Genomic DNA, 24,615 nt, shown 5'->3' on the forward strand with positions numbered 1-24,615 from the left:
ATGCAAATTCTCTCTTTGCTTCTTTTTAATTCGAATCCACCACCAATCTTGATTAGGGATGGAAATTTTTTCTATTCTCAATAGGGACCTGACTTCCCCGACCCAATAGGATTGAGGATGGGGATTGCTTTGGCAAGGCAGGTATGGGGACAGGGATTAATAGGGATCCCTAATTGGGGTCAGGGTCAAGGATAGAGACTGAGGTCCCTACCCTGCCCCAACCCTAATTATACATATATTAAAAATTAGGGTTCAACTATGACATGGGAAAGACATAATATCTGAAAAGGTTGTAACCATTCAATTAGAATCATATAAATGTGGTAGACAATCAGGTGTTATTTATCAAACTTCATAAGTGGATTTTGATTGGTCAAAACTTTTCCAATATCATATCTTTCTTGCATTATAGATTTTTCCTAAAAATTATTTATATTAAATATATATTATTATATATATGATATTATTTGTCTATATCAAAACATATTTAAAAAATATTATTTATATTTTAGAAATTATATTTATTATAAATAAATTTATTTTTCAAAAATATCATTAACTAAAAACATTTCAAAGATTTAGGTCCCATGAAGAATCAATCCTTATTAGGGATCAGGGATGAAAGACAACTTTTATCCTTAATAGAAATCGAAAGCAGAGGACAGACATTAATTTCAGAATGGGAGTTGAGGACGGGGAATATGATCACCGCCCTGAACCCGCGGCGTTGCCACTCCTAATCTTGATTGACTATGATGGAGGAGGATATTGTTAATTTCTTACACATAGGGTTCTTATAATAAAAAATATATTGGAATTGGGCCTCCATAACTAGCAATCTGCTTCCTTTGGGCCCAAACTTAGGCCTCAGGACGGACAGAAAATAAAGAGGGAAAGCTATTGTGAGCACGGTTGGTCCTGAATAGGGCTGATTTTTTTTGGTTAAAACTTTAAACCCATGTAATTAGGGCGGTTTTGGTTGGGACCCACCCAGTGGGTTGGTCCTGATTCTTGATACATGGGAGATGCCGTGGCAAATTAGGAGCTCCAGGCCCAGAAACCAGATCAGTATAGAGTCCACAGAGCGTACATGCGGCAGGCGTTAGAGGACAAAATTAGTGGATCCCACTTACAATTCTCCTCACTTGGACTGATCATATTGGACTGTGCTCCTCTTTAAGCCCATTGCTTGCCAAATGCCAACAGTCTACCGTTATCATGATCGGATTCCGTCCTCAGACCTTTCACAACACTTTCAGCTGCGCAATGGGGAATGGGGATATCTCTGTACCTGTATCTTACATTAACGGGAAAATATTACTAATGCACGGCTGTAAATTATTAGACCGTAGCTGTAGGCAAACGGAGCCTTAGAATTTTGGAAAGTAGAGAGGATAAGTAAGTATATTAAGGATGATTAGAAAAGTCTAAACTACAGAGTACTGACAATTAATTAATAATAAATGCTTTGGATAAGCAGATAGGGGGTGGGTTGGGTTGGGCTTTTTAAAAAGAAGGAAAATCCACATTGGATTGTACACCCATGACCCAATCTCCCAAGTCCCACCCCGTTTCCTAATGTATGAAACATATATAGGCCCTTGGATTTTGAAATCCGATGGTCTTGTCTTATATTCCCAAACTTGTTACACTGGACCCTGTAACGGCCCAATTCTGCCCTCTAAATTCTAAAATTGATGAAACAGAAGAAGAGACTCTGTATTTTTAAACAGAGGGAGAGAGAGAGAACACCCTCACAAGTCACAAGTCACACCTTCTGAGTTCTGATATTCGTCCTCCCTTTGGATCCTCTTACCTCTCGAGACGATTTCCTCTCTGTCTCTGTCTCTCTCTCGTGCAGCGAGCCCTTACCAAACTTCCCTTCCTATAAATACCCTCCACTTTCTTTTTTCTTCTCCTGCTTACTCTCTCCCGCTCTGCCTCCCCCCCTCTAAAATTTTCAGCTCTCTCTCTCTCTCTCTCGCTCGCTTGCTTCATCTCTTCGGTCGTTCTCTCTTGATCTCACCCTCTCTCTGCGTATATACATAAATTATCTAAGAGATAGATGCTCTGTTGCTGAGCAGGGTCGTTTACTGATACACAGAGGAAAGGATAAAAGGCAGATACAGAGTGTGAGAGGAAGGAGCTCTTGATACTTTTCTCTGTTACATCTACAATGTCGGCTTGCAAGATCGAAGATCCTCGTATCCATGGCATCAAAACTAGAATCCGGGTCGTTCCCGATTTCCCGAAGCCAGGTTTCCTGCATTTCTCTCGTTTTGTATATTCTTTTTCTTCACCTGACAGCCATCGTTGTTTGAATTTCGATCACAGAGTTTATCTGAGATATCATTTCGTTCTTCGCCGTGAGCCCTTATGCTTGCTTGTTGAGAGTGTAATGGTGGAACAAATATTTGGTCTTTCCTTTTCTTTCCTGTTATTTCATGTGCCCTCTTTGATGTTTATTAATGGCGGTAATGGCAGGGATTATGTTCCAAGACATTACGACTCTGCTACTCGATCCAAAGGCATTTAAGGACACGGTAGATTTGTTCGTTGAGAGATATAAAGGCAAAGATATATCGGTAGTCGCAGGTAAAAGAAAAAGTCGTCTCTTTATCTGCGATTATTCATGAGTCCATATTTCTATATTTATGTATATATTTTGGGTAGTTGGGTTTGATCAATGAATGCTAGGCGGTTTTGCTTTAAAGATTTATAATTGTTTTTGGATTAATGTTTTCAAGGAGCGGTGGGTCCTTGTCTTGAAGAAAGTAGGTCGAGGAGCATAAAAATGGCTCCTTTTTAATCACTGCGATTTCAGAAGTTTCTGCTTGTCTTTTGGGCTCTGCTTTTGGAGGCCTTTTTTTCCCTTTTGTGCAGTGAGTCTGGTATTTGAGTGATGGTGTTTGGCTAGCAGTTCTGTTCTGTTAGCGGGCAGTGTTATCGGGTATTAGCTGTGAAGGTATAACGTCTCATGATACTCTGCGGAACTGTTTTCCGGTGCTGTTTGCATGGTTGGTGGTCGGTGATAGATGCCCACCATATTTCAGTGGACCCAACAGATGCAGATTTAGCTTGGACGTTATTTTGTTCTATTCTATGTTTTGGCTCCACTCACCCCTGGATTTGTCGACTCTGTACCGTACTTTGGATGACTTGGTTCAGAAACCCTTTGTTTGATGTCCTTTCCTTCGAACCTCCTACTTGGATTCTACTACTGACGGTTTTGATGCAGTAGGTGTGCACTTTGTTATACTATAAACAATAAAATAATATATAATACGACACTTTCTAAGTATCAGTTCAGTGTGATGGGATTAGCCCACTGAGCATCATATGATGGAATCGACTAATACGAACGCCTTAACTAATATGAATAAATTATTCATGGAAGGGTCGAACGTCATAACTAATATGAATAAATTATTCATGGAAGGGTCGATTATGATACTGTAGCAGGTAAAACGTGTCTGTTTGTTCTTGAGTTGCTGACTGTAAAACCCATAGAAAATAAAAAATGACCACACGTTTCTAAGAGATCTATTGGGTCATTGAAATACTGAAGGGTGTGATGCATGTTATTCAATGTTAGATGTAGTAGTGGATGTGTTATGCAATTATAACACTGTAAAAGCTAATTTATTGAAATTATGTAATTTCATGATATTCATCCTGTTATGGGTCATTTAGGATGAGCTTTTAGTTTGACTCTGAAATTGTTAACCAATTGAGACATATCTGTTAATAGAGTTTCGTTTTGTCTTAGCCTGTTGCGTTCATGCAAAAACTATTCAGTGCACACGATTATTTCTCATAGAATCGAGACACTACGAATTCACTAAACATTTCAAGATGGGCTAGTCAATACGGTGTATGAATCTACTTGGCTAGTCCATTATTGTGTATGCTTGAATCTTATATGGGTGAGATCTCCTTCTCACATTGCTCGATTTATGCAAACAGGGCTATGCTAATCTGTGTTATTTATGTTGGAAAAGAGGAAGCACGGAATTGGCTAATTGTTGCATTTATTGGATGCTTGCACTAATCCTTGACTACTTTTGGTTATTCATTTGTTCACTTAAGCTTCATGTCTCTTAGTTTTCTCTTCTTTTCCATCACTTTGGCCCATAATATAAATTTTAACTTTTTTTTGTTTAAGATATTAATGGATGTATTCCTTTAGACAATATGCTCTATGCATTTTCATGTGATGATTCGCTAGCTTACTTTGTATGAGCTTTGTTGTTGTATCATGCATATCTGTTGACTTTTCATTTTGATAGAACTTTATCACAAATTTTGTGTTCTTAGCTGATTTTATGACAACCCAAACAATTATATGCTCTTAGACTAAGATTTTTCTTTTCTTTTACCAGGGATTGAAGCTCGGGGTTTTATATTTGGTCCTCCCATTGCATTGGCAATTGGAGCAAAGTTTGTTCCATTGAGAAAACCAAGAAAGTTGCCAGGTAGATTTCATTCTTAGCAATTCTGTTTATCTAATGTATTTGTATGTATCGATGTACTGGAGCAATTCTGTTTAACATAGAGATATATTTGTATATATCTATGTGTCTATGCAAATGCATGTCTATGCCTTAGCAATTATGTTTATCTAGAATAGAAGAATTGCTATATTTTGTTTATGTATAGACAAGGTTGTTCTGCATGGGCCATATAGGATTCTTCTTTATTCAGGCCATTCATTTCTAGTCATGTGAAGGTCTTCTTGGGTGTCGATGGTAATAAGGTTTGATGAACTCAGAAATTGGCATTTGAGATGGGGTACTGGATACTTTGCTGCAGATTCCCTGTGAGGGTATATCCCTTTGTTAATCAGCTATGATGGTAAAAGTTGGTATTTGAGATGAAGATCTCTCATGCATCAAGTGCAAGTAATAGAAAGTCATCTAGTTTGTGCATCTTATAGGGGCTCCATTTCATTTGTTAGACATGTAGTGCTCATCTGTCAGGGGTGCTCCTTCACTATGCATTGGCTGTTGCTTTCTGAATGAACTTCTTTAAAGTTTTGGTTTATTGGAATGTGAGCCACGTGGTGAGAGATGCCAAGAGGGAATTGCCACAGATTTTTATGGCTACCTATGCTATTTGTCCAAAAGATGGAATCTTGCATGCAGAGGGATAAACTGCATGCATTCTGTTTATGGTATTTAATTCTCTCTTTTGTTAATTTTTTTTATTCTCTGTTCTTCACTGCTTGCCTTTTCTTTTACTAATGTGTGTCTGTGTGATTTGCAACTTCTTTGTAAGATAAATATATTATCCTAATATATTAATGGTCATGAGTGGCTTCTAACTTTTTCTTAATACTTGTATCTATGTCTTTTTCCGAAAAAGAAAACTAAAACTTCTGGCTTATTATATTTTGTTTCGGTGTTGTTTATTTTTCTTGTTTAGTTAGTGTATAGATTGCATGTAAATGTAAGGATTAATTGTTTGTTTTGTTACTGCTTTCTATTGCCTAAAAGTTTTCTTATGCCATGCTAATCAGATTTTATTGAAGGCATACCTTTTTTATAACAGGAAGAAAATTTGTTAAACCAAAAACAGAAAACAGAGAGAGAAAGTTTTAAGAGCGTTCAAACCAAAACACCCCAACCATGCTGCAATGACCAACTGTCCTACTCAACCTAAAAATGAGAAAATATACAATTCCATCAATGCATGCTACCAAATCCTCTCAGATCCATTCACTTAAGCATCTTCTTCCTGGCCGTCCTCTTCTGTAAGTCATAGCTCTGGGTACAGTAACAGAAAATGGCTGCTATTTCCCCTATCACCAATATAGTTTGAACTTCAAAGCCTAACTAGTACACTGTCATGTAAAATCAGTGCCTAATACATTCTTGACTCGTAAAATTCTATTTTTGTCAGATCCATCCAACAATGACCACATGCTTAACCTTCAAGGTCAGAATCCTACCCCTCTTGAGGTGCTGCACTTGCCTGTTGACACAACATATCAATATGAACATCTCTATTTGCATATCTTGTGATCACATGCTTTTCCAGATGCTGGTCCTTCAATTTGCTCTCTCTATGTTGCTTGATTATGTTCCTGTTTCCTCTTTAATCACGAAAGTTATTCCACCTTCTGCGGCAAGGAATGTAAAACATGTAATAGAAAAGGACAAATAGAGGATAATGGGTATGATGAGAAAAATGACTTTTGACTTCTCAATGGATTTAAATGTTCTGCTTCGATGCAATTCACATTATGGAGAAAGACACTGTAGACCATCAAATTTGCATTTACATATTCATGGAGAAACATTGATGGCCAGGGAAGAGGTTTTGTATACTACTTTTTTCTTATATAATTAACATCAATTACCTCATTAAAATGTTGAACTACCCAAAAAACTGGATAGCACTTAATGACATCAAGAGTACCAACTATTGATCAAAAATAAATAAATAAACAAAATAAAACATCAAGAGTACTAGCTAGTCAAACTAGCAATAGCAAGAGGCTGTAGGTGATAGAATCTTTCATATAGGAGAAACAAGTGGGTGTTCTCATAGAATAGGGTTTTAAATAACCCAAAATAGCACTCTAGGATATTCTTGTGTGGATTGAATACTTAAAGTCTTAGGGTAAGGATGAAACTTAATGTCCACATTTTTATGCAATATAAAGGCTTCTGCCTATTTCTTTATGATTGAACAAAACCAAAGATTCAGTGGCATTGGAAAATCTAAAGGAGTGTCTGAAGAGTTTTCTCATTTTCCTGTAATGGTTATTCTTGAGGTTGGTATATTTTTTTGTAATCTTTATGTGCAGTTTTAAATAAAAATTTTGTAGTGCTTATATTCTTCACAGTTATTTGATAGTGTATGTGTTTAAAATAATAAGAATTTTAAGTTTGTACTTAGATGTGGTTACTCAATTAGGAATCCTAAGATGATCTTTAGATATTATGAGCAAGTCATTTTGGAGCATGTATTGATATGCTCCAATAAACTGCCCTTGAGATCAGCACTCAAGTGAAAATTCCTTCTGAACTCTGGAGTTCAGTGTGCTTGGTCAAATATTGTGCTAATTTACCAAAATATGTGATCCTGGAAGTCCTTGTGCTGTACCCATTTGAAAATAATAAAATAATGAATACAACCATGAAAGTATCCTGGTCTTGTACGTATGTTGTGGTTGCATATACCATGGGTTGTGTGGTTTAGCCTCCTTCAGTAGTTGCTATGTAGGCCAGATTTGGACCAAAGTCCTATATTATAATTTAGCTAGCAGTCAATCTTGTTAGAATTTTTGTTATTAAGCTATGAATATGAAGTCTTTTGCATGACTGCATAAGTTATGTTGACAGTATGGAAGTATTTAAGCCACAGATATTAATACCTTTTCTTTGTGACTTGTTGCCTGCTTGATAAATCTTCCACTTACTGTTAATATTGTATTCTTCTCATCTAATTAATGCTAAACTTAGTGGTTTATTTTCTTATCAATCTCCTTAAGTAACATATAATTGCAGGTAAAGTTATTTCGGAGGAGTATGTGTTGGAATATGGAACAGATTGTCTTGAAATGCACGTTGGAGCAGTTGATCCTGGTGATCGTGCTTTGGTAGTTGATGATTTGATAGCAACTGGTGGTACACTTTGTGCAGCAATGAAATTACTTGGTATTTTATCATCAATAAGTTTTTGTCACTTGGCGTAGTTCTTAATAGGTATATCGTTTCTGATAAAATGGTAGTTGTACAAATTAACATCAAATTCTAAAGGTACTTCTGGTTGTTAGAAGATTTTCTATTTGACAGAAACATAAAATTTCTAGTTTTCTTCTTAGTTGCTAAATTTATCATTGCTGATAACATTGGAGTCATACAAGCAAACATGAAAATTGATACAAGAGAAGCACTTGTCTTAAAGTGCTGCTTCACAAAAAAAAGTATTGCCTTCAAAGATTTCTAGGATTGGTGCCCCTAATACATAATTTGTGCAAAAGATTCTCTATTTGACAGAAATAAATATTTCGGCTGTAGTTCTTAGTAGGTATATTGTTTCTGATAAAATGGTAATGGTGGTACAAACTAACATACATCAAATTCTAAAGGCACTTTCTCCACTGCATAAAGGCCATTACCCAATATTGGTTCCAGCCATCTGGGATCTTTGGAGTGGTTGAAGTATTACTTTCAAAATACCGATAAAGAGAAGCATTATTTCCAAAATTTTCTGGGATTGGTGCCCCCTAACACGAGGTTGCATATGGCTTGGATTGATATTTAAGTCCTGTAGTTGCAAAACATAGGAAGAGGTGATTTGCAAGTGTAGTAGTATGGGTAAATAATACTGATAAAACTTAGCCATTGAATAATAAAATGTAAAAAAATATTTCTTACATGGAGTTATTGACTTGGAAGTGGTCACAGATTGCCTAATAGAATAATCAGTAAATTAGGCAGCTTTGCTTCATGTGGAGGATTGAACCTGAAAGCAAGGACAAGAGGACAACACAAAAAAGAAGAAAGAAAAGTTCCAATGGCTTGCTACCAACTTACTATCAATTACAACGAGGAAGAGTGAGAGAAGAGGGCATTGGAGACTCCAAAGGGCATGGTTAGATTAAATTGAGATTTGAGCTTCTTATTTACAGGGCCTTGTATTTGTTAAGTAACCCAGTCATAATTAAATGGTGCCTAAAATGGAAAGATTGCCTTGGGTGAGCCACTTTGCATCCTACATCCTATCAATAATTTTATTGGTCTTAACATTTAGGGCATCGGGTACCTTAATCCATCTAAACTAGTTGATTAATACTTGTTGTCTGTTTGTTTATCACTAAACTTTTAATTATGGCCTTAAGGTTGGGAGCCTTATTATAAACTGCAGGGCTATCAATGTAATGGTGTTGGCAAATCCTGTGTTGTATGTGGGGACTTGTCCCCAATTTGTGTTCTGTGTTGCAACAACAAATGTGATATTGACCTAGGCATGAATAAGTACTTGGTGATCATCAACTATGTTGAATCAGTACCTTAGATTTTACAGGCTCATCAGATGGAGAGGATATTGGACATTTAGAGGGTTGTTGACAAGGACGCTCAAGTAAGTACAAGTTTGAGTTTATTCCTTTTGGCTGGAGAGAGTTTGCTAGAAAAATGCTAATGGAACTTGAAATTTTGATTGAGGAATCCAGAGCATTGTCTGAAGAAGACTTTTTTTTTTAATGACACTGGTCAAGGTAGTCCAGACTGAGAGGTTTCGGGGGTTGGTTTCCTTTAGGAAAAACAGATTGTTTCTGCCAGGTTAGTTGGCCGACTGGGTATTCTAGTTTGTCTTGTTAGAGATAGTTAGGGGTTATAGCATGTTCATGATGCTTTTTGTTTTTGGTATTTATCATGGACTTTTTCTTTGTCTTTGGTGTTACATTGAGAATTATGAATAGGGGTTTTGAATTGCTTTAGAAAATGTTTTAGGGATGGTATATCTTGTTGTTAGGTTTAAGGGAAATAGATTTGAATGGTGTTGGGATTTATGCATGAGTATATGCAGTGAAGAGTCCCACATTGAAAAAATAAAAGAGATTTGAATAGTGTTGTGATTCCATTTCAATTTGGACAAGGGAAAGTTACACCACAACTAACCATGGCTCTGATGCCAATTTGTAGGTCCCATATACACAATAAAATGTGACTAACAAACACTTGGAAGCAAGCAAAAGGCCTGTTCAAATAATTAGCAGTTATCATATAATTTTTTGATCCATCAGTAGTTATCATATTAATTTCTTCATCTTATTCATCAGGTGCCCTCATATTTGTCAAATTTGTACAGTGTTGTTGTTTTATGCCTTGTTTTTTTAACTTTTATTTTTCATTTTTGTTTTTTTTTTTATGTACTGATTTAGTGGACCATTCTTATTTTTATGACTAAAAAAGAACACTTATATTTTCTCTAAGGCTTCATTCTTGATGCATCAAAATGCTATCATGTGAAGATAGGAGTACCGTTTGCCTTTGTGTTCTTGTCTTGTTGATGTATAATTTCATTCAAAGAGAAAGTAAAAAAAGAATATGAAAATAATTAACAAAAAGAAAAAACCAATGTATGTCCAAGATAGTCAGACTATAATGTATACGGCCATAATAAGTTGTAAGGCTATTTTATAAAAGCCAAAAGAAGTTGCCTGCAGTGAATGCCCCCAATGTTGATGCATATCTATAATGTTGGTGGATAAGTACCTCCAATCGATCAAGGGTGACAGCTAGTGAGTAGAGGTGTAAAGTGGGTCATGCCGAGCACCATGGGTGGCCCGCGCAAAGTGCGGGCTGTGCCGTGCTGGCCCGCGGGCTGTCACGGGCCGTGCCACCCTCTTCGGTGAAAAATTTGGGGGTCGGCCCAGCACGGCCCACGGCCTAGGCCCATGGGCCGAGCCTTGGGCCGGGTTGGGTCGTGCATTGGGCCAAAGCTATTTATTTAAAATTTTGACAAAAAACTTAAAATTTTAATTTTATATGACTTTTGTGTATAAAATTGCTTATATATACAATAATAAATAAATTAGTATAATAAAATTAAAAATATTTATTTTATTAATATATTATATACTATGTATTATTATATAATTATAATTTATATAATATATATAAACAATATATATGGCCGTGCTACGGGCTGTGCCGTGCCGGCCTGTGGACCTAAAACCCCAGGCCCAGCACGGCCCGCATGATCGTGCCGGGCCTGGCATGGCCCGTAGACTGTCGTGCCAGGCCGGTCCAAGTTCGTGTCGGGCCGCGGGCGGCACGGCCCGATTTACACCTCCACTAGTGAACTGGAGATCTACATGACAGCCTGCAGTCAAATGGACCATGTTGTCCAGATGATTTTGCAACTAAGAACGTACTTAGCAGTAATAATGGTCCCTTTCAAGGCACAAGTGTGAGAATATATCATTTCCTTATATTCTAAATAGTTTTCCTCTATTTAAAAGGTGACAGAACATGGGTGTTGTGAATCATGCCTTAGCTGGTCCTGATATCATGCCTTCAGGCTTCATCTTTTTAATGGACCCATCGTCACATATTATGACAATATATTAGTAAAATGAAATCAAGAATAAAACCACAGGGAAATGAAAAAACATTAAGAAAATGACAGTAGCAAGAAAGATAAAGACCTAGGAGTAAGTTTGTCTGCTTTCTTTTTCTTCCTGCATTGTTGATGTTTATATCATACTAAAAGATCAGTTTAGTGCCCCCACATCTTTGGCACGTCATAGTTTTCCTCCAAGAACAGTTGTTCAGTTGCACACCAGCACCATCTGAGTGCAATAGTGCTGTCATGTATTTGAGCTTTCATTAGCTGCTTCCTCTAATTTGTGTATGCATCTTGCCCAATGTTGGTCCTGGATTTTTTGCACACAGTGATAAGTGGCTGCCATGAGAGAGTTGAACCTACTTTCTCATGCTTGTCAGTCTGAAATTTTTAATGTTGATAAGTGGCTGCCATGACAAGTAGGCAAAGCAAGCATTATTCTTTTTTAATGAGGCTTTTCTTTTTATTTTACTATTGTAAGGCTTATTCCAGTTGTATAATATTATTTCTTTGGCATTTTTCAAGTATATGGGTTGGTTATGTTGTCTGTATCTGAAATTGTGTTGGGTGTTTTACCAACATGATCAATACCTCAATCTTATTTGATCCATTCTTACCCAATGTAATGGTATTCATTGACCTTAATCCCCAAGAGATTGTACATGCTAAACCTCCTACCTCTACCCAATGTAAGACTAACAACTGCAAATGTTGATGTCCCCCTAAGAATTTCAGACTCTGCGCTTCTATTGTTGTTTGCAATGTTAAGTTCTAACTTCTAGGATATGTTATTGAGTAGTGTGTTTATTGTACAGCTTTTTCCCATGTAATTTGAACATTCTTTCCTCATTTGCATTCCCATATTCCCACTTTTAAGCAGTTCTGGCATAGAAGTCAATGGTTAATTGTCAAATTAATCACAGTCAAGAAAGCATACACATACACACGCTTTTTCTATGCTGTGAAGTCATTGTGCATTGTTGCTTTATGCTTGTCTATTTCAGCATGCTATTATTGTATTGTAACACATTATTTGTCAGAACGTGTTGGGGCTGAAGTGGTTGAATGCGCATGTGTAATTGAACTACCTGATCTAAAGGTGCGTGCCTAACTGCTTTTGCATATCATTCTGTTAGGCTTCATTTGTTTCAACATAAAGAGGTAAAAAAAATTTCTTCTATATAAAAATTAGGGCTGTGAAGGGATTGGGTCAAATTCGGACAGATGTATCCGACCGAATCCAATCCATAATAACCTGAGGTATCCAATGCATGTGTAATTGTGTGAAACATAATTTGAACTTGATTCATTTCTGTCTAGAATCTAGATATCCAAATTCACTTGAAGCTCAGTAAACCTAACCAAAACAAAACAAGCATAAATCCATAAATAAAATTAAATATAAAATAAGAAATTATATATGGTAAATAGACAAAAGGGTTAATGTAAATACCAAAATTCACTTAATAGTAATGAACTGTAAGTTCAAATTCCATAAAGTGTTTGATAGTGCATGTATTCATTCACTAGTATAATTATTACATTTTATATACAGATCACATTTAACACATCTCATGCTTGTCAGCCTGAGATCTTACTATTTTCATCAAGCAATTGGGTACCTGATTTGAACTTTGAAGAATTTACACAGCATTAGGGCCGTGGGCCCATTCAAATATATACACTAGTATAATTATTACATTGTATACACAGATCACATTTTTAAATCTGATCCAATCCAATTATTCTTAGAGGATGTCCAAATCTGATTTTGATTAAAATATCAAATCAGTTGTAATGATTTATAGTTTTTTTTTTTTTATGTTTGAACTTTGTATGGGAGAGCTCAGAGGGATTATCTCTCGCCATTCTTGTACTGAGCTTTTAATTTTAATGAAATTTATCCGTTATTGACAAAAACAAAAACAGATTTGAATTCCAGTGAATTAAATATTCTAGCTTACTCTTTCCTTCTGCATGGAAATAAAGAAAGTCTTCCTCTGCCATAAGTTCATTATGTCTTATTTGTCAACAATAGTTTGCTGGTTCCTATCCTAGGTGTTAGGAAGGGTGGACTGGATAGTGGATTCAGACAATCAGACCTTACCGTTGGCAAATTTTGGCACAAAGTGGTCAGTCGGAATTAAATCCATCTCATGCTTGTCAGCCTGATATATTTCTATTTCACCAAGCAATAGGGTCCGAAGTTAGGTACCCGACTAGAACTTTGAAGAATTTACACAGCATTAGGGCTGTAAGCCCATTCAAATATATTAACAAATGCTCAACCTGAGCCTCCCCAAGTTGCACCCCTGCCTCTAGCAATGGCCATCATAAGTTAGAGATGACTCTTCTGCAATAACATTACTTACCCACTTTCCCTTTACACTGGAGAGCAGGTCATCTGCCTTCTATTCGTCTTATGCAATAAAATTATGTGTTAATTACCAAAAAACAAAAAACAAAAATGATCATCATAAAATGGATGTGCCATCATATCATTGTCATTCTTTTTGAAGTTCCAAGTAACCAGAGAGGAAAACATGATCTTGCTTCCTGACCATGAGTGATGAAATGGGAGTTTGTGGTCATGCAGGGTCGCGAGCGTTTGAATGGCAAGCCATTATACATACTGGTGGAATCACACTGATGGAGGCGATGTCATTTGCGTCTCTGTTCTTGCATCTGCGGGGTTGATGATCTGTACATTAGAGGGATATACCATTGGTGGTTCCATTTCATGTAATCCATTCCTACTTCCTAGCTGGAAGACTGCTTTCATTTTCTTTTTATGCCACGAGTAGGTGATTTTGTTTACCTTACCTTAACTTGATGCAGTTCTTCTGGACTTATCATGCAAACTGTTTCGTTACATAATTGATAAAACAGTCTGTGCCTGACTGCCTGTTGGAGCGTTTCCTTTTGTTCCTCTCCTGAGGTGTTGGTCGTGTTCTTGGAATTTGGAATTGCGCTAGGCCCTCAAAATCTCTTATGTTAAGTCTGAATATGGAATTTTTGAAATCATTTTCTTTTGACATCAGAGTATCAGACAGATCACAGAAACTGTTGTGACCGGCTAAACTAAACCAGAGGGGATGTCATATCGCCTACTGTCGTTCTGTACTACATGGAACTATGGAACAACCCGGAACTAGCTGTTCTCATGGTGGATTAGAGTTGCCACAATCAATACCAGTCTCTTCTCTTCTAACATTCTGGTCAAGTCTCAACTCTCAATCCGAAAGCCACATGGAATTTGAATAAATATGGCTCAGATGTCCGTTGAGAATCCTAGATGAACAGAAGTTACCATTTTGATGGGCTTATGACAATATTTTATTTCCCTATCAATCGTCGCTAGCGATGGCCTGATGGGCTTGAATGGTCTTACCATAAATCGCACTAGTCAAAGTTTCCTTAAATATTAGTCTCGATCTTCTTGAATCACAGGTAGGGGTGCAACTTGGGCTATAATCTATATGACCTGAATTCAACCTACATCTAACCAGGTCAGGTTGGATTGGGTTAGAGCTGAAACCATAAGGAGAGATTGATCCCCAACCAGAGGAATGGTTGAGGGTAGTCAAACTTCTTGTGGGGAGCCTACATCACTACCTATGCTTGTTAGAGGGATCATGACGCAGCGTAGAAGAAATGAAAACCGAGCTGGCATTGCAAGCACCGGGCGAACGCAAGGCTTCGCAGTGAAGCCAAAGAGGACTATACGTGAATCTCTTAGGAGAGAGAAAAGTTGGCGAAAAACTTGAATGTCTATTAGCTTGGAAATAACTGTATTTATGATACATCTGGAAAATTGTAGAGCAACTAGGAAAGAAAATTGTAAGTGATCTAAACAACTAATCTTGTAGCTAGGATCGAAGTCTTCTTGGAGGTTGCCTCGATCTCCACTGTCCGATCTCCCTAGATCGATCCATGCATGGGTTATCCTTTCTTCTTGGGATTATCTTGAATTATCTTGAATCTTGGATCTTGGATCTTGGATCTTGGAATTATCCTTATCCTGCATGTGACTCTTATCCCATGAGTTGCCGCCTAGATGATGAGATGGGCCTTGAGATGGGCCTCAATCATTCTCCCCTACTTGGAAAGAACTCGACCCCGAGTCGTGATTGGGATATGCAAGTGTTGTCTCGGGCAGGTATCGATGCAGGTCAGCAACATTAAATGTCTTAGAGATGCCCATGTGATCCGGCAAGTCTACGACATAAGCATTGTCATTGATTTTCTTCATGATCTTGTATGGATCGTACTTCCGAGGCTGTAGCTTGTTATATTTCTCCACGGGAATCCGTTCCTTTCTCAAAAACAGCATAACTTCATCACCGACGTCAAATACTTGGTGCTAGCGATGCTTGTTTACCGCCATCTTGTATTTTGCGTTGGTTTGCTCCAGTTTCTGCCTCACGGCATTTTGAACGGACTGGATCTGCTCTGCCAACTGTTCTGCCGTGGCACTGGGTACCCTGGGTAGCTTCACCAAGTCCAGTGCATGATTAGGAACCTTCATATAGACAATGGAAAACAGAGATCTACCTGTAGAGCTATGCACTGCATTATTGTAGGCGAACTCGGCCTATGCTATGGTGAAATCCCACTGCTTCGGTCTTTCCCTACAGATACTGCGAATCAAATTTCCAAGGGTCCGATTCACCACTTTTGTCTGTCCGTCCATCTGCAGATGGGTTGTACTGCTAAAATTAAATGATGAATCAAATAGCCTCCACAGGGTCATCCAAAAATGACTTAGGAACCTCGTATCTCTGTCTGATGTGATGGTCTTAGGTACCCCATGTAAACGGACAATTTCTCTGAAAAATAACTTGGTTGTTGTTGTTGCATCTGTTGTCTTCTTGCATGGAAGGAAATGAACCATCTTTGAGAACCGGTCAACCACTACGAAGACGAAATCCATATTTCTGGGAGTTTTGGGCAAACCTAGCACGAAATCCATGGACAAGTCTTCCCAAATCGCAGTAGGAACAGGTAGAGGCATGTAAAGTCCTATATTCTGGGTCTGTCCCTTGGTTGTCTGACAGGTATAGCATCTATTCACAATAGTAGTCACATCCCTTCTTAATTTCGGCCAATAGTAATGCCCCTTGACTACTTCAATTGTTTTGTCTCTCCCAAGGTGGCCGGCCAATCCTCCCCCATGCAGATCCCTGATGACCTTTTCGCGGAGGGAGGTGCAAGGGATGCACAATTGTTCCCCTTTCATAAGGAACCCATCATGAAGGTAAAAATCACCTGTTGGCTGTCGATTTGTACATTTTTCCCATGCTTGTTGGAAGTCCTCATCTTGGGCGTATAGGTCTTTCAAGCACTCAAAACCTACAATCTCAACACTGAGGATCTTGATGAGGGCGACACGCCTACTAAGAGCATCGGCCACTGTATTTTGCTGCCCAGCCTTATACAAAATTTTGTATGGGAATTTATCAAGGAAAGCAGACCATCTTGCATGCAGATCACTCCTCAACTGCTTCTGCTGACTGAGATACTTAAGAGCTTGGTGGTCGGTGTAAAGAACAAATTCTTTTGCAATTAAATAATGTTCCCATGTTTTCAAGGCTCTAACTACAGCATAGAATTCCTTGTCATAGGTGGACCACTTCTTCTTGGCTTCACATAACTTTTCACCAAAGAAGGCAATGGGTCTTTTCTCTTAGGACAATACAGCCCCTATGCCAATTCCACTGGCATCACATTCTACTTCAAATAGTTTATCAAAATTTGGCAAGGCAAGGACAGGAGCAGTGCATAGTTTTTCTTTTATACGGGCAAAACTCTACTCTTGTTCTTCTCCCCACTGAAACTTCCCCTTTTTCAAACACTCAGTGATGGGAGCTACAATACTACTAATTCCATCCGCGACGTTTGATGGGGTCGGCCACTCCCTAATGGCTTTCACCTTCTCTTCATCCACCTTAATTCCATCCTTGCTTATAATGAATTCCAAGAACAACAAATTATCGCTCACGAAAGTGCACTTTTTTAAATTAGCATATAATTTGTTTTCCCTTAATGCTTTTAATACATCCCTGATATGTCCCATGTGTTTAGTGATGGATTTGCTGTAAATCAAAATGTCATCAAAATATACCACAACAAATTTCCCAATAAAATGATGCAGTACCTAATTCATTAGCCTCATGAAGGTGCTGGGGGCGTTGGTTAGTCCAAAGGGCATGACTAACCATTCGAACGGTCCATCTCTAGTTTTGAAGGCTATCTTCCATTTGTCTCTGGGATGGATCCTGATCTGATGATACCCACTCCTGAGATCAATTTTTGAAAATACTATAGCTCCATCAAGCTGATCTAGCATGTCGTCCAACCTGGGAATGGGGAATTTGTAGCCAATAGTGATTTTATTAATAGCCCTGCTGTCGACACACATCCTCCAACTTCCATCCTTTTTTGGTGTTGACAATGCTGGTACTGCGCAAGGACTCATGCTGACTTGAATATCCCCCTTTTCAACAATTCTTCTACCTTTTCCCGTAAGATTTCATTTTCTTTAGGACTCATCTTGTAATGTGGTAGATTGGACAGGCTACCACTAGGAACAAAATCAATACGGTGTTGTATATCTCGCATGGGTGGGAGTCCTTTAGGTAACTCCTCTGGAACTACATCATGAAACTCATCAAGTAGTCCCTACACTTCCACTGGAATTTTATTTCCTTCTAGTGTCTCATCCTCACTTTCTCCCTTCACTACCAACAAATGGATCTCGCGGGTATCCTTACATTCTTTTACAAATTCAGCATGGTGATGTGTAATAGTAAGGAAATTTTTCTCATATGTTTTTGGGGCCTTTAGGGTATTCCTTTCTGCCATAGGTAGTAAGGTGTAACATACACCCTCTTTCTCGAGTTGGTAGGTATTCTTCCTACCCAGGTGTCTTGCATCTGTATCAAACTGCCAAGGCCTCCCTAACAAAATATGGCAAGCATCCATATCTACAATATCACAATATACTTCATCAGAGTACTTACCAATGGAGAATGGGACCTTGCAGCGTTCCTCCACCCGTACACCGCCGACTTCCTTGATCCACCCAATTGTGTATGGGTTTGGATGTTTTCTAGGAATTAGTTGCAATTTCTGTATGACATCCCTGTAGATAATATTTTCCTGACTGCCACTATCAATAATTAAATTGAATAATTTACCCTGTACAGTGCATCTGGTACAGAACAGTCGGTGTCGTTGAGTGGAATCTTTGCTTCTTTGGGACAACATTAATTTCCTCACAAAACATGTGTATTATTCATGCTCATAGGGACCTTCTTCGTCTTCTCCATCAGGCCCACAATATGCCTCATCTTCCACATCCTCTTACCTCTCTCTCTACCATGTTAACTGCCTTCCGTCTGGGACAGTCACTGAACCTATGCCCAACTTCATTGCACTTAAAGCATTTAAAATGAGCAGGTTTTGCATAGGGGTTACTGGATTTAGGAGGGTTGGAAGGGTTACCTCGAGTATTTCCTCCCGTGATGGCTTTGCTAGCGTTAGCTGTACTCGTCGGGTGAGAAGGCTGTACTCCTGGGACCGATTTGTTCCTGTCGACTGTTGCCAGTCTATTGTCGCTCCCACTGTACCGGCGGTAAGTATCACCTCGGGTCTTCTCTTGGAACATTAATTCAACCTTCAAGGCTAGGTTCCTTGCTTCCTGTACACTAAGAACCATCTGAACGCCAATTTTGTCTCTGATAGCCGGTCTCAAACCGCTCAGATAACGGGCTGTCTGCTGGTTATCACTTTCAGATAGCTGATTTCGTTAAGCCAATCTTAGAAATTCAGATGTATATTCATTGACACTCCTAGAACCCTGCACACATCGTTGATATGATTCAAACATATATTGTTCATAATCTGGGGGTAAAAATCTACCTCTTATAAGCTGTTTCATGCTCCTCCAGGTTCGAAAAGGACCTCTTCCTTCTCTGATCTGGGTCTCTCTCATCCGTTCCCACCAGACAGATGCGCCTCCCTTCAATTGGAAGGCTACCAATTTTACCCTTCGTTCTTCCGAGATCTCCATGTATTCAAAGAAACGGTTGACCTCTGTGATCCAATCTAGAAGGCCCTCTATATCCAGATCCCCACTAAAAGTAGGGATATCTACCTTGAGTTTAAATTCATCATTATTCCGACGGGGGCTGAAATTACTTGGGTTGCGCCAATTCCTGCCGTCGCCAGGATTGACTGGAGCAACACCGAGTTCTAGCTCATCGTCACTGTCATCGTCAATAATAGGATGTCGGGGTGCAGGATTGACGAGGGGTCTACCATGGTCGTCCCCTTCGATTGGATATGGGTTCTCCTGGTTCCGTGGAACATTCTCCCGTAACAAGGTTCGCAATTGTCCAGCGATCTCTGTCAACTGCTGTTCGATGTTAGGTGTGGTTGTGCGCTGCTCTTCGGTTGCTCTCCAAACAGCTTGTAACCCCTGATCCCCTACATCTTCACCACGGGGTGGGTTGCGACTGCTACCGTTTGGGTTGGCCATCTGACTGGGTGAACTCCCTGCTCTGATACCACTTGATGCAATGTAGAAGCAATGAAAACCGGACTGGCAATGCAAACACCGGGCGAACGCAAGGCTTCGCAGTGAAGCCGAAGAGAACTATATGTGAATCTCTTAGGAGAGAGAAGTTGGCAAAAAACTTGAATGTCTATTAGCTTGGAAATAACTGTATTTATAATACATCTGGAAAATTGTAGAGCAACTAGGAAAGAAAATTGTAAGTGATCTAAACAACTAATCTTCTAGTTAGGATCGAAGTCTTCTTGGAGGTTGCCTCGATCTCCACCGTTCGATCTCCCTGGATCGATCCATGCATGGGTTATCCTTTCTTCTTGGGATTATCTTGAATTATCTTATCTTGGATCTTGGATCTTGGATCTTGGAATTATCCTTATCCTACATGTGACTCTTATCCCATGAGTTGCCGCCTAGATGATGAGATGGGCCTCCATCAGATCATCATTAAAATGTGGCATATATGGAAATTGAGGAACAAAGTGGTGACAAATTTGAAAATGCTTTCCTTCTCGGCACAAACAGTTGAGCCTTCATCACTGCACACCTTTCAGATATATCAAGACTATGAAGATGCTTATGTGTGGCACTCTCCTTCAACTCAACCCCACCACTCACCGTCGAGATGTGTAAAGCCGCCGGCTAACCAATAAGCATCTCTCCCGAGGTGTGAAGGTTTTTTCTCTGTCCTGTAGGACCAATTGTTTGTATAAGTTGCAGGCATCCTCTACACCTAGTTGAAGGATATTTGACGTAGCGTGGAAGCAATAAACCGGGCTTGCTATGCAAGCACCGGGCGAACCAAGTTTCTAGCGAAACAAGAAAGAGAGAAAATCTCTAGAGGAGAGAGAAAAGGTGGCGAGAATTGAATAGGAAATCTGAAGTGTGTATTAACTGAAAACAATAGTAGTATTTATAGTACATCTGGAAATCATAGAATAACTAGGAAAGAAAACTGTAGTTGATCTAAACATCTCAATCTCATAGCTGGATCGAACTCTTCTGGCTGGATCTTCACCGTTGGATCTTCTTGGATCTAATCCATGAATCTTGGGAGTCTTGGATTATCTGGAAGTCTTGATTATCTAGAATTCTTGAATTCTTGATGGATCTTGAATTCTTGAATTATCTCTAGGCCTTGTCCTTATCCTATGAGCTGCCGCCCCTAAGGTGATGTGAGCCTTGGGATGGGCCTCCATCAATATCCCACTCAACCTATGGAGAATATGGAAGGAATCATGGAGGAGACTCCAAATGATCGGTCGAGTGCAGTGGAATTAAATCAACCAGCGTTCTATAGGCCTAGTATAAATGTCTACTTGTAGACGCCCCAACTGAGGAGCATATCCGAAATGGTAACGATAGCAGAAAGATTGTCCACCATCAAAAATAACTTGGCTCAGGCAGAACAAAAGGGTAAACAGAAAGCCACTGATTCACTTGGTCATCAGGTCAGTTCCAAAAGTAAGTTTATGTTGGATACAAGGAACACTACTCTCTTCACATCAGTGTCTCTAGATGAAAGCCAGGGTTGCCGAGGGAAATAAATCTATTAGTTTGGAATTGTCAGGGCCTAGGGCGGGCCCCCACAATTCGAGCTCTGGGTGATAACATAAAGGATAACATCCTGACCATTAAACTCCAGTTACAAAGGATTCAATTTGCTGCAGATGGAAACCTAGAGCAAGAGGAAGTACTCATTCAATATCTTCATACAGAATTAGCAAGAGTGGATATTTTGTTGAAACAAAAATCTCGAATCATCTGGCTAAAAGAAGGTGATCGAAATACAAATTTTTTTATTCAGCAATCAATGTCTGCTCCGCGACAGGCGAACAGAATCCTATGTCTGAAAGATGGCTAGCAGAAATGGGTCAGGACGGAAGAAGGAATTGAGCAGCTCATTACAGGGCATTCCCAGTGGCTCTTCTCCCCTAGTTCCTCCAACACCATGAATGTCAAGGAAGTTTTAAATGAGGAGGACAACAATTTATCATGTAGAATCTTAGCAATGAAGAAATCCTTCCATTTGTTTTTGTTATTTGGAATATGAAGGCTCCGGGCCCTAATTGGAGATAGTGTTAGCAGATCCATGATCCATCCAAGGTTGGTTTGATAATGCTATAGTTCTTGAAGCGGTGAATTTCACTAGCATCGTCCTCATTCCCAATTGTAAATAGCTAGAGAATGTTTCATAGTACAAGTCAATCAGTCTAACGAATGTAACCTATTGAATCCTAGCCAAATGTATAGTGAATAGGTCCATGATGGTGGAAGAGAATCAAGATGCATTTGTTAAAAATAGAATGATATCTGATATAATGTGGCTATTGCACATAAAGCCTACAAAATTAAAAGAAAATGCAAGGTTTTCTACAAAGCTTATGATAGGTTTGATTGGCATTTTTGTTATCGAAATTCTAAGAAAGATGGTAGTTGAATCTCATTTACAACTGCCTGTCAATGGTGAAATTCACTTTCAGTATAGATGGAGTTCAAAGAGGCAGAGTGACTCCTTATAAAGGGATCCGCCAGGGTAACCCTCAGAAGTGACTCCTTATTCATAATGGTGGCCCAAGCACTCTCAGAAGTTCTTCATAAAGTTGTTTCATCCGGTGGCATTGAGCCACTGTGCATCAAAAGAGGTACCCTGCCACTCACCCATTTGTTTTACTCTTACGTTGATGATTGTATTTTGTTTGTGTTTGCTAGAGCAGATCTTCAAAATGCAGGTACGATACATACCTTACTCCAAAATTTTTACAATGCCTCCGGACATCTTGTCAATTATAATAAATCAGATTCGAATTTGGATATTATCTGATTCGATTTGAATTCGATCCATTTGCACCCCTATTCTCAAAAAGAAAATTTGAAAATTAAATGTGTCCCCCAAAAGTGAGGTATTTTATCTTGTGGGCGGCATTTGAAGGTGGAGATGTGGACAGGAGTTGCAAAAGTAGCTTGCTTCCTTTCACCGTTAGGTTTTATTTCTGAGAATATGGCATCGAGCAATATCAGTGACTGGATAATGAATGTCCTGGTTTCAGGAGAATAGTTACCCCTGATGGAAATGTAGATATGTGGGCAACCTTGCAAGTTATTCTATGTTGGCAGCTTTGGCGAGCAAGATACGATCTAATCTACAAGGGAGATAATCAAGACCCATCGTTTAGGCCGTGTTTGGTTCGAAGGAAAAAGTAATTTTTCCCTCCTTTCCTTACCTTTTCTTTCAAAACAAACATAGCCTTAATGGTGAAGAGATGTACGAATCTTTGGAACGAAATGCTCCATATTGCAAATCAAAGATGTAACTTGGATAGCAAATGCCACCCCCTCCCAAATCCCGATAAATTGCGACGCGAGTTTTGACCCTTCAATCGATTAGGGAACTCGAGGTGCTCTTTCTCGCTACTAGTCGATTGTAGATGCTGATGGGGAGAGCAATTTATAGTTGAGCGATAATCTGGTAGAAAGACAAATCATGGAATCATGGTAGTTGCTCTCCCTCCGCCCTACTTTCTCTATAAATTGTTGTAGGTTGTGTTTGTTTTGAATGAAAAAGTAATGAAACTCATACAAAATACATTTTCCTACTTTTCCCTTCAAACCAAATACAGCCTTACACTATCATTCCACAAATCTGAGTTTAGGTGGTGATCCAAGGCTCCAACTGTCTGAATCATTACTGGTTCTGTTCTGTGGACAAAATAAATAAGTTGTCTTTCACCTATTTTGGCTATTGCAACTTCATTGTGCACAGAATTTACAGTCCTATTCAGAAAAGATTGGTGACTGCACGAACATGTGGAGCGGATTCTGATCCATTGTGCAGAAACAATGTCTTCCTTGACTTGAGGGCGCCCCCTCATTCAATCATTTGACCCAAAAAGAGGAAATAAATTATATTTTTTTGAATGATGAATTACTTACTATCTTCTGCATTTAATGGCTGAAAGTGTAAGGTTGGACTCATTGACCTCTCTCTCTCTCTCAAATCCTAAACCATTCAAATGGCCCACCAACTCCTTCATTTATTACGACCCTTGATTGGGCCCTGCTTTATCTGTTTTTGGGGCCAAGGTCCTCTATAGCCCCCACTTAATAAATTGAAGGAAAAGGTATGGATTTATTAAATGCAGATTTCTGATTTACACTGCAAAGCTATAAACATTCAAATGGACTGATACCACACTCTATGTATCCATATCCATCCATGAATTGACATCAATTTCAATTTGACACCTACCTCGACGGTACATTGAACCTACAAATTTTGACACTGGGGATATCAATCATTTTCCCTAAATTGAATGGTTGTTTAATTATATGTGGGCCAAATGTAAAGTACATAGTGGGCAACAGTAGACTATCTCTTAAGCCAAAGTGTCAAACCCAAAATATAGAAGCTGGCAATTGTGTATGGATAGAATATCTACGTCACATAACCAACTGGCCTTTGCGTGAACTACGCTACACCCCCCCCCCCCCCCCCCCCCCCCCCCCCAAATGGTAAAACTTGAAACAGCCCCATTCATATCAGATCAGATCATCAATCACCATCGGCTTTAGCCTTATTCAATCCCTATTAAAAGCTTCCATATTCCCTTTTAGCAAATTGATCTGTATTCTGTAGCTCCTGTGTCAAACTGAATGTTTGCTTGTGGGAATGGTATTACATTTACATTTATCCTGTTACTCATTTAAATTCAAGACCCAACAATGATCAACAACCTTGTTTAATGCAATCTACTCTGACATGCCTGCAGCTGAAGCTGCCACTATAACTGAATAAAAAGCCCATATCATAGATTATATGAAACTTGATCTGGGTTAGCCCAAGCCCAAGCCCAATCCAAAGAAGTCGGATTCGGTTAAGATTGACTGATATAACTTGGGGTTGGGTTGGAGTTGAGGCCTTAGACAATCTAACTTATATCATCACCACCATCATCTGC

The 24,615-nt window shown here is 39.0% G+C and overlaps 1 protein-coding gene across 5 annotated transcripts; it reads left to right on the plus strand.

The window, feature by feature from the left end:
- The first annotated feature begins 1,702 nt into the window (after nucleotides 1-1,702).
- Nucleotides 1,703-13,999, plus strand: APT3 (adenine phosphoribosyl transferase 3). Of its 5 annotated transcripts, XR_016077967.1 has the most exons (8): nucleotides 1,715-2,258; nucleotides 2,485-2,595; nucleotides 4,383-4,475; nucleotides 5,902-5,937; nucleotides 7,515-7,664; nucleotides 12,123-12,181; nucleotides 13,679-13,824; nucleotides 13,921-13,999. XR_016077967.1 is itself a non-coding variant. In XM_088890850.1 (7 exons), the coding sequence occupies exons 1-6, from the start codon at nucleotides 2,177-2,179 to the stop codon at nucleotides 13,777-13,779; spliced, it is 573 nt and encodes a 190-aa protein (XP_088746976.1). In that variant the 5' UTR covers nucleotides 1,703-2,176; the 3' UTR covers nucleotides 13,780-13,824; nucleotides 13,921-13,999. The 5 variants fall into 5 exon arrangements, 4 of the variants coding, with proteins under 4 accessions (XP_088746976.1, XP_088746975.1, XP_088746974.1 ...); XM_088890850.1 differs by lacking the exon at nucleotides 12,123-12,181 and having other exon boundaries at nucleotides 1,703-2,258; XM_088890848.1 differs by having other exon boundaries at nucleotides 1,716-2,258; nucleotides 13,679-13,999.
- The last annotated feature ends 10,616 nt before the right edge of the window (nucleotides 14,000-24,615 follow it).

Source organism: Nelumbo nucifera, chromosome 6 (assembly GCF_055504915.1).
Source record: "Nelumbo nucifera cultivar China Antique chromosome 6, China Antique-T2T, whole genome shotgun sequence".
NCBI lineage: Eukaryota > Viridiplantae > Streptophyta > Magnoliopsida > Proteales > Nelumbonaceae > Nelumbo > Nelumbo nucifera.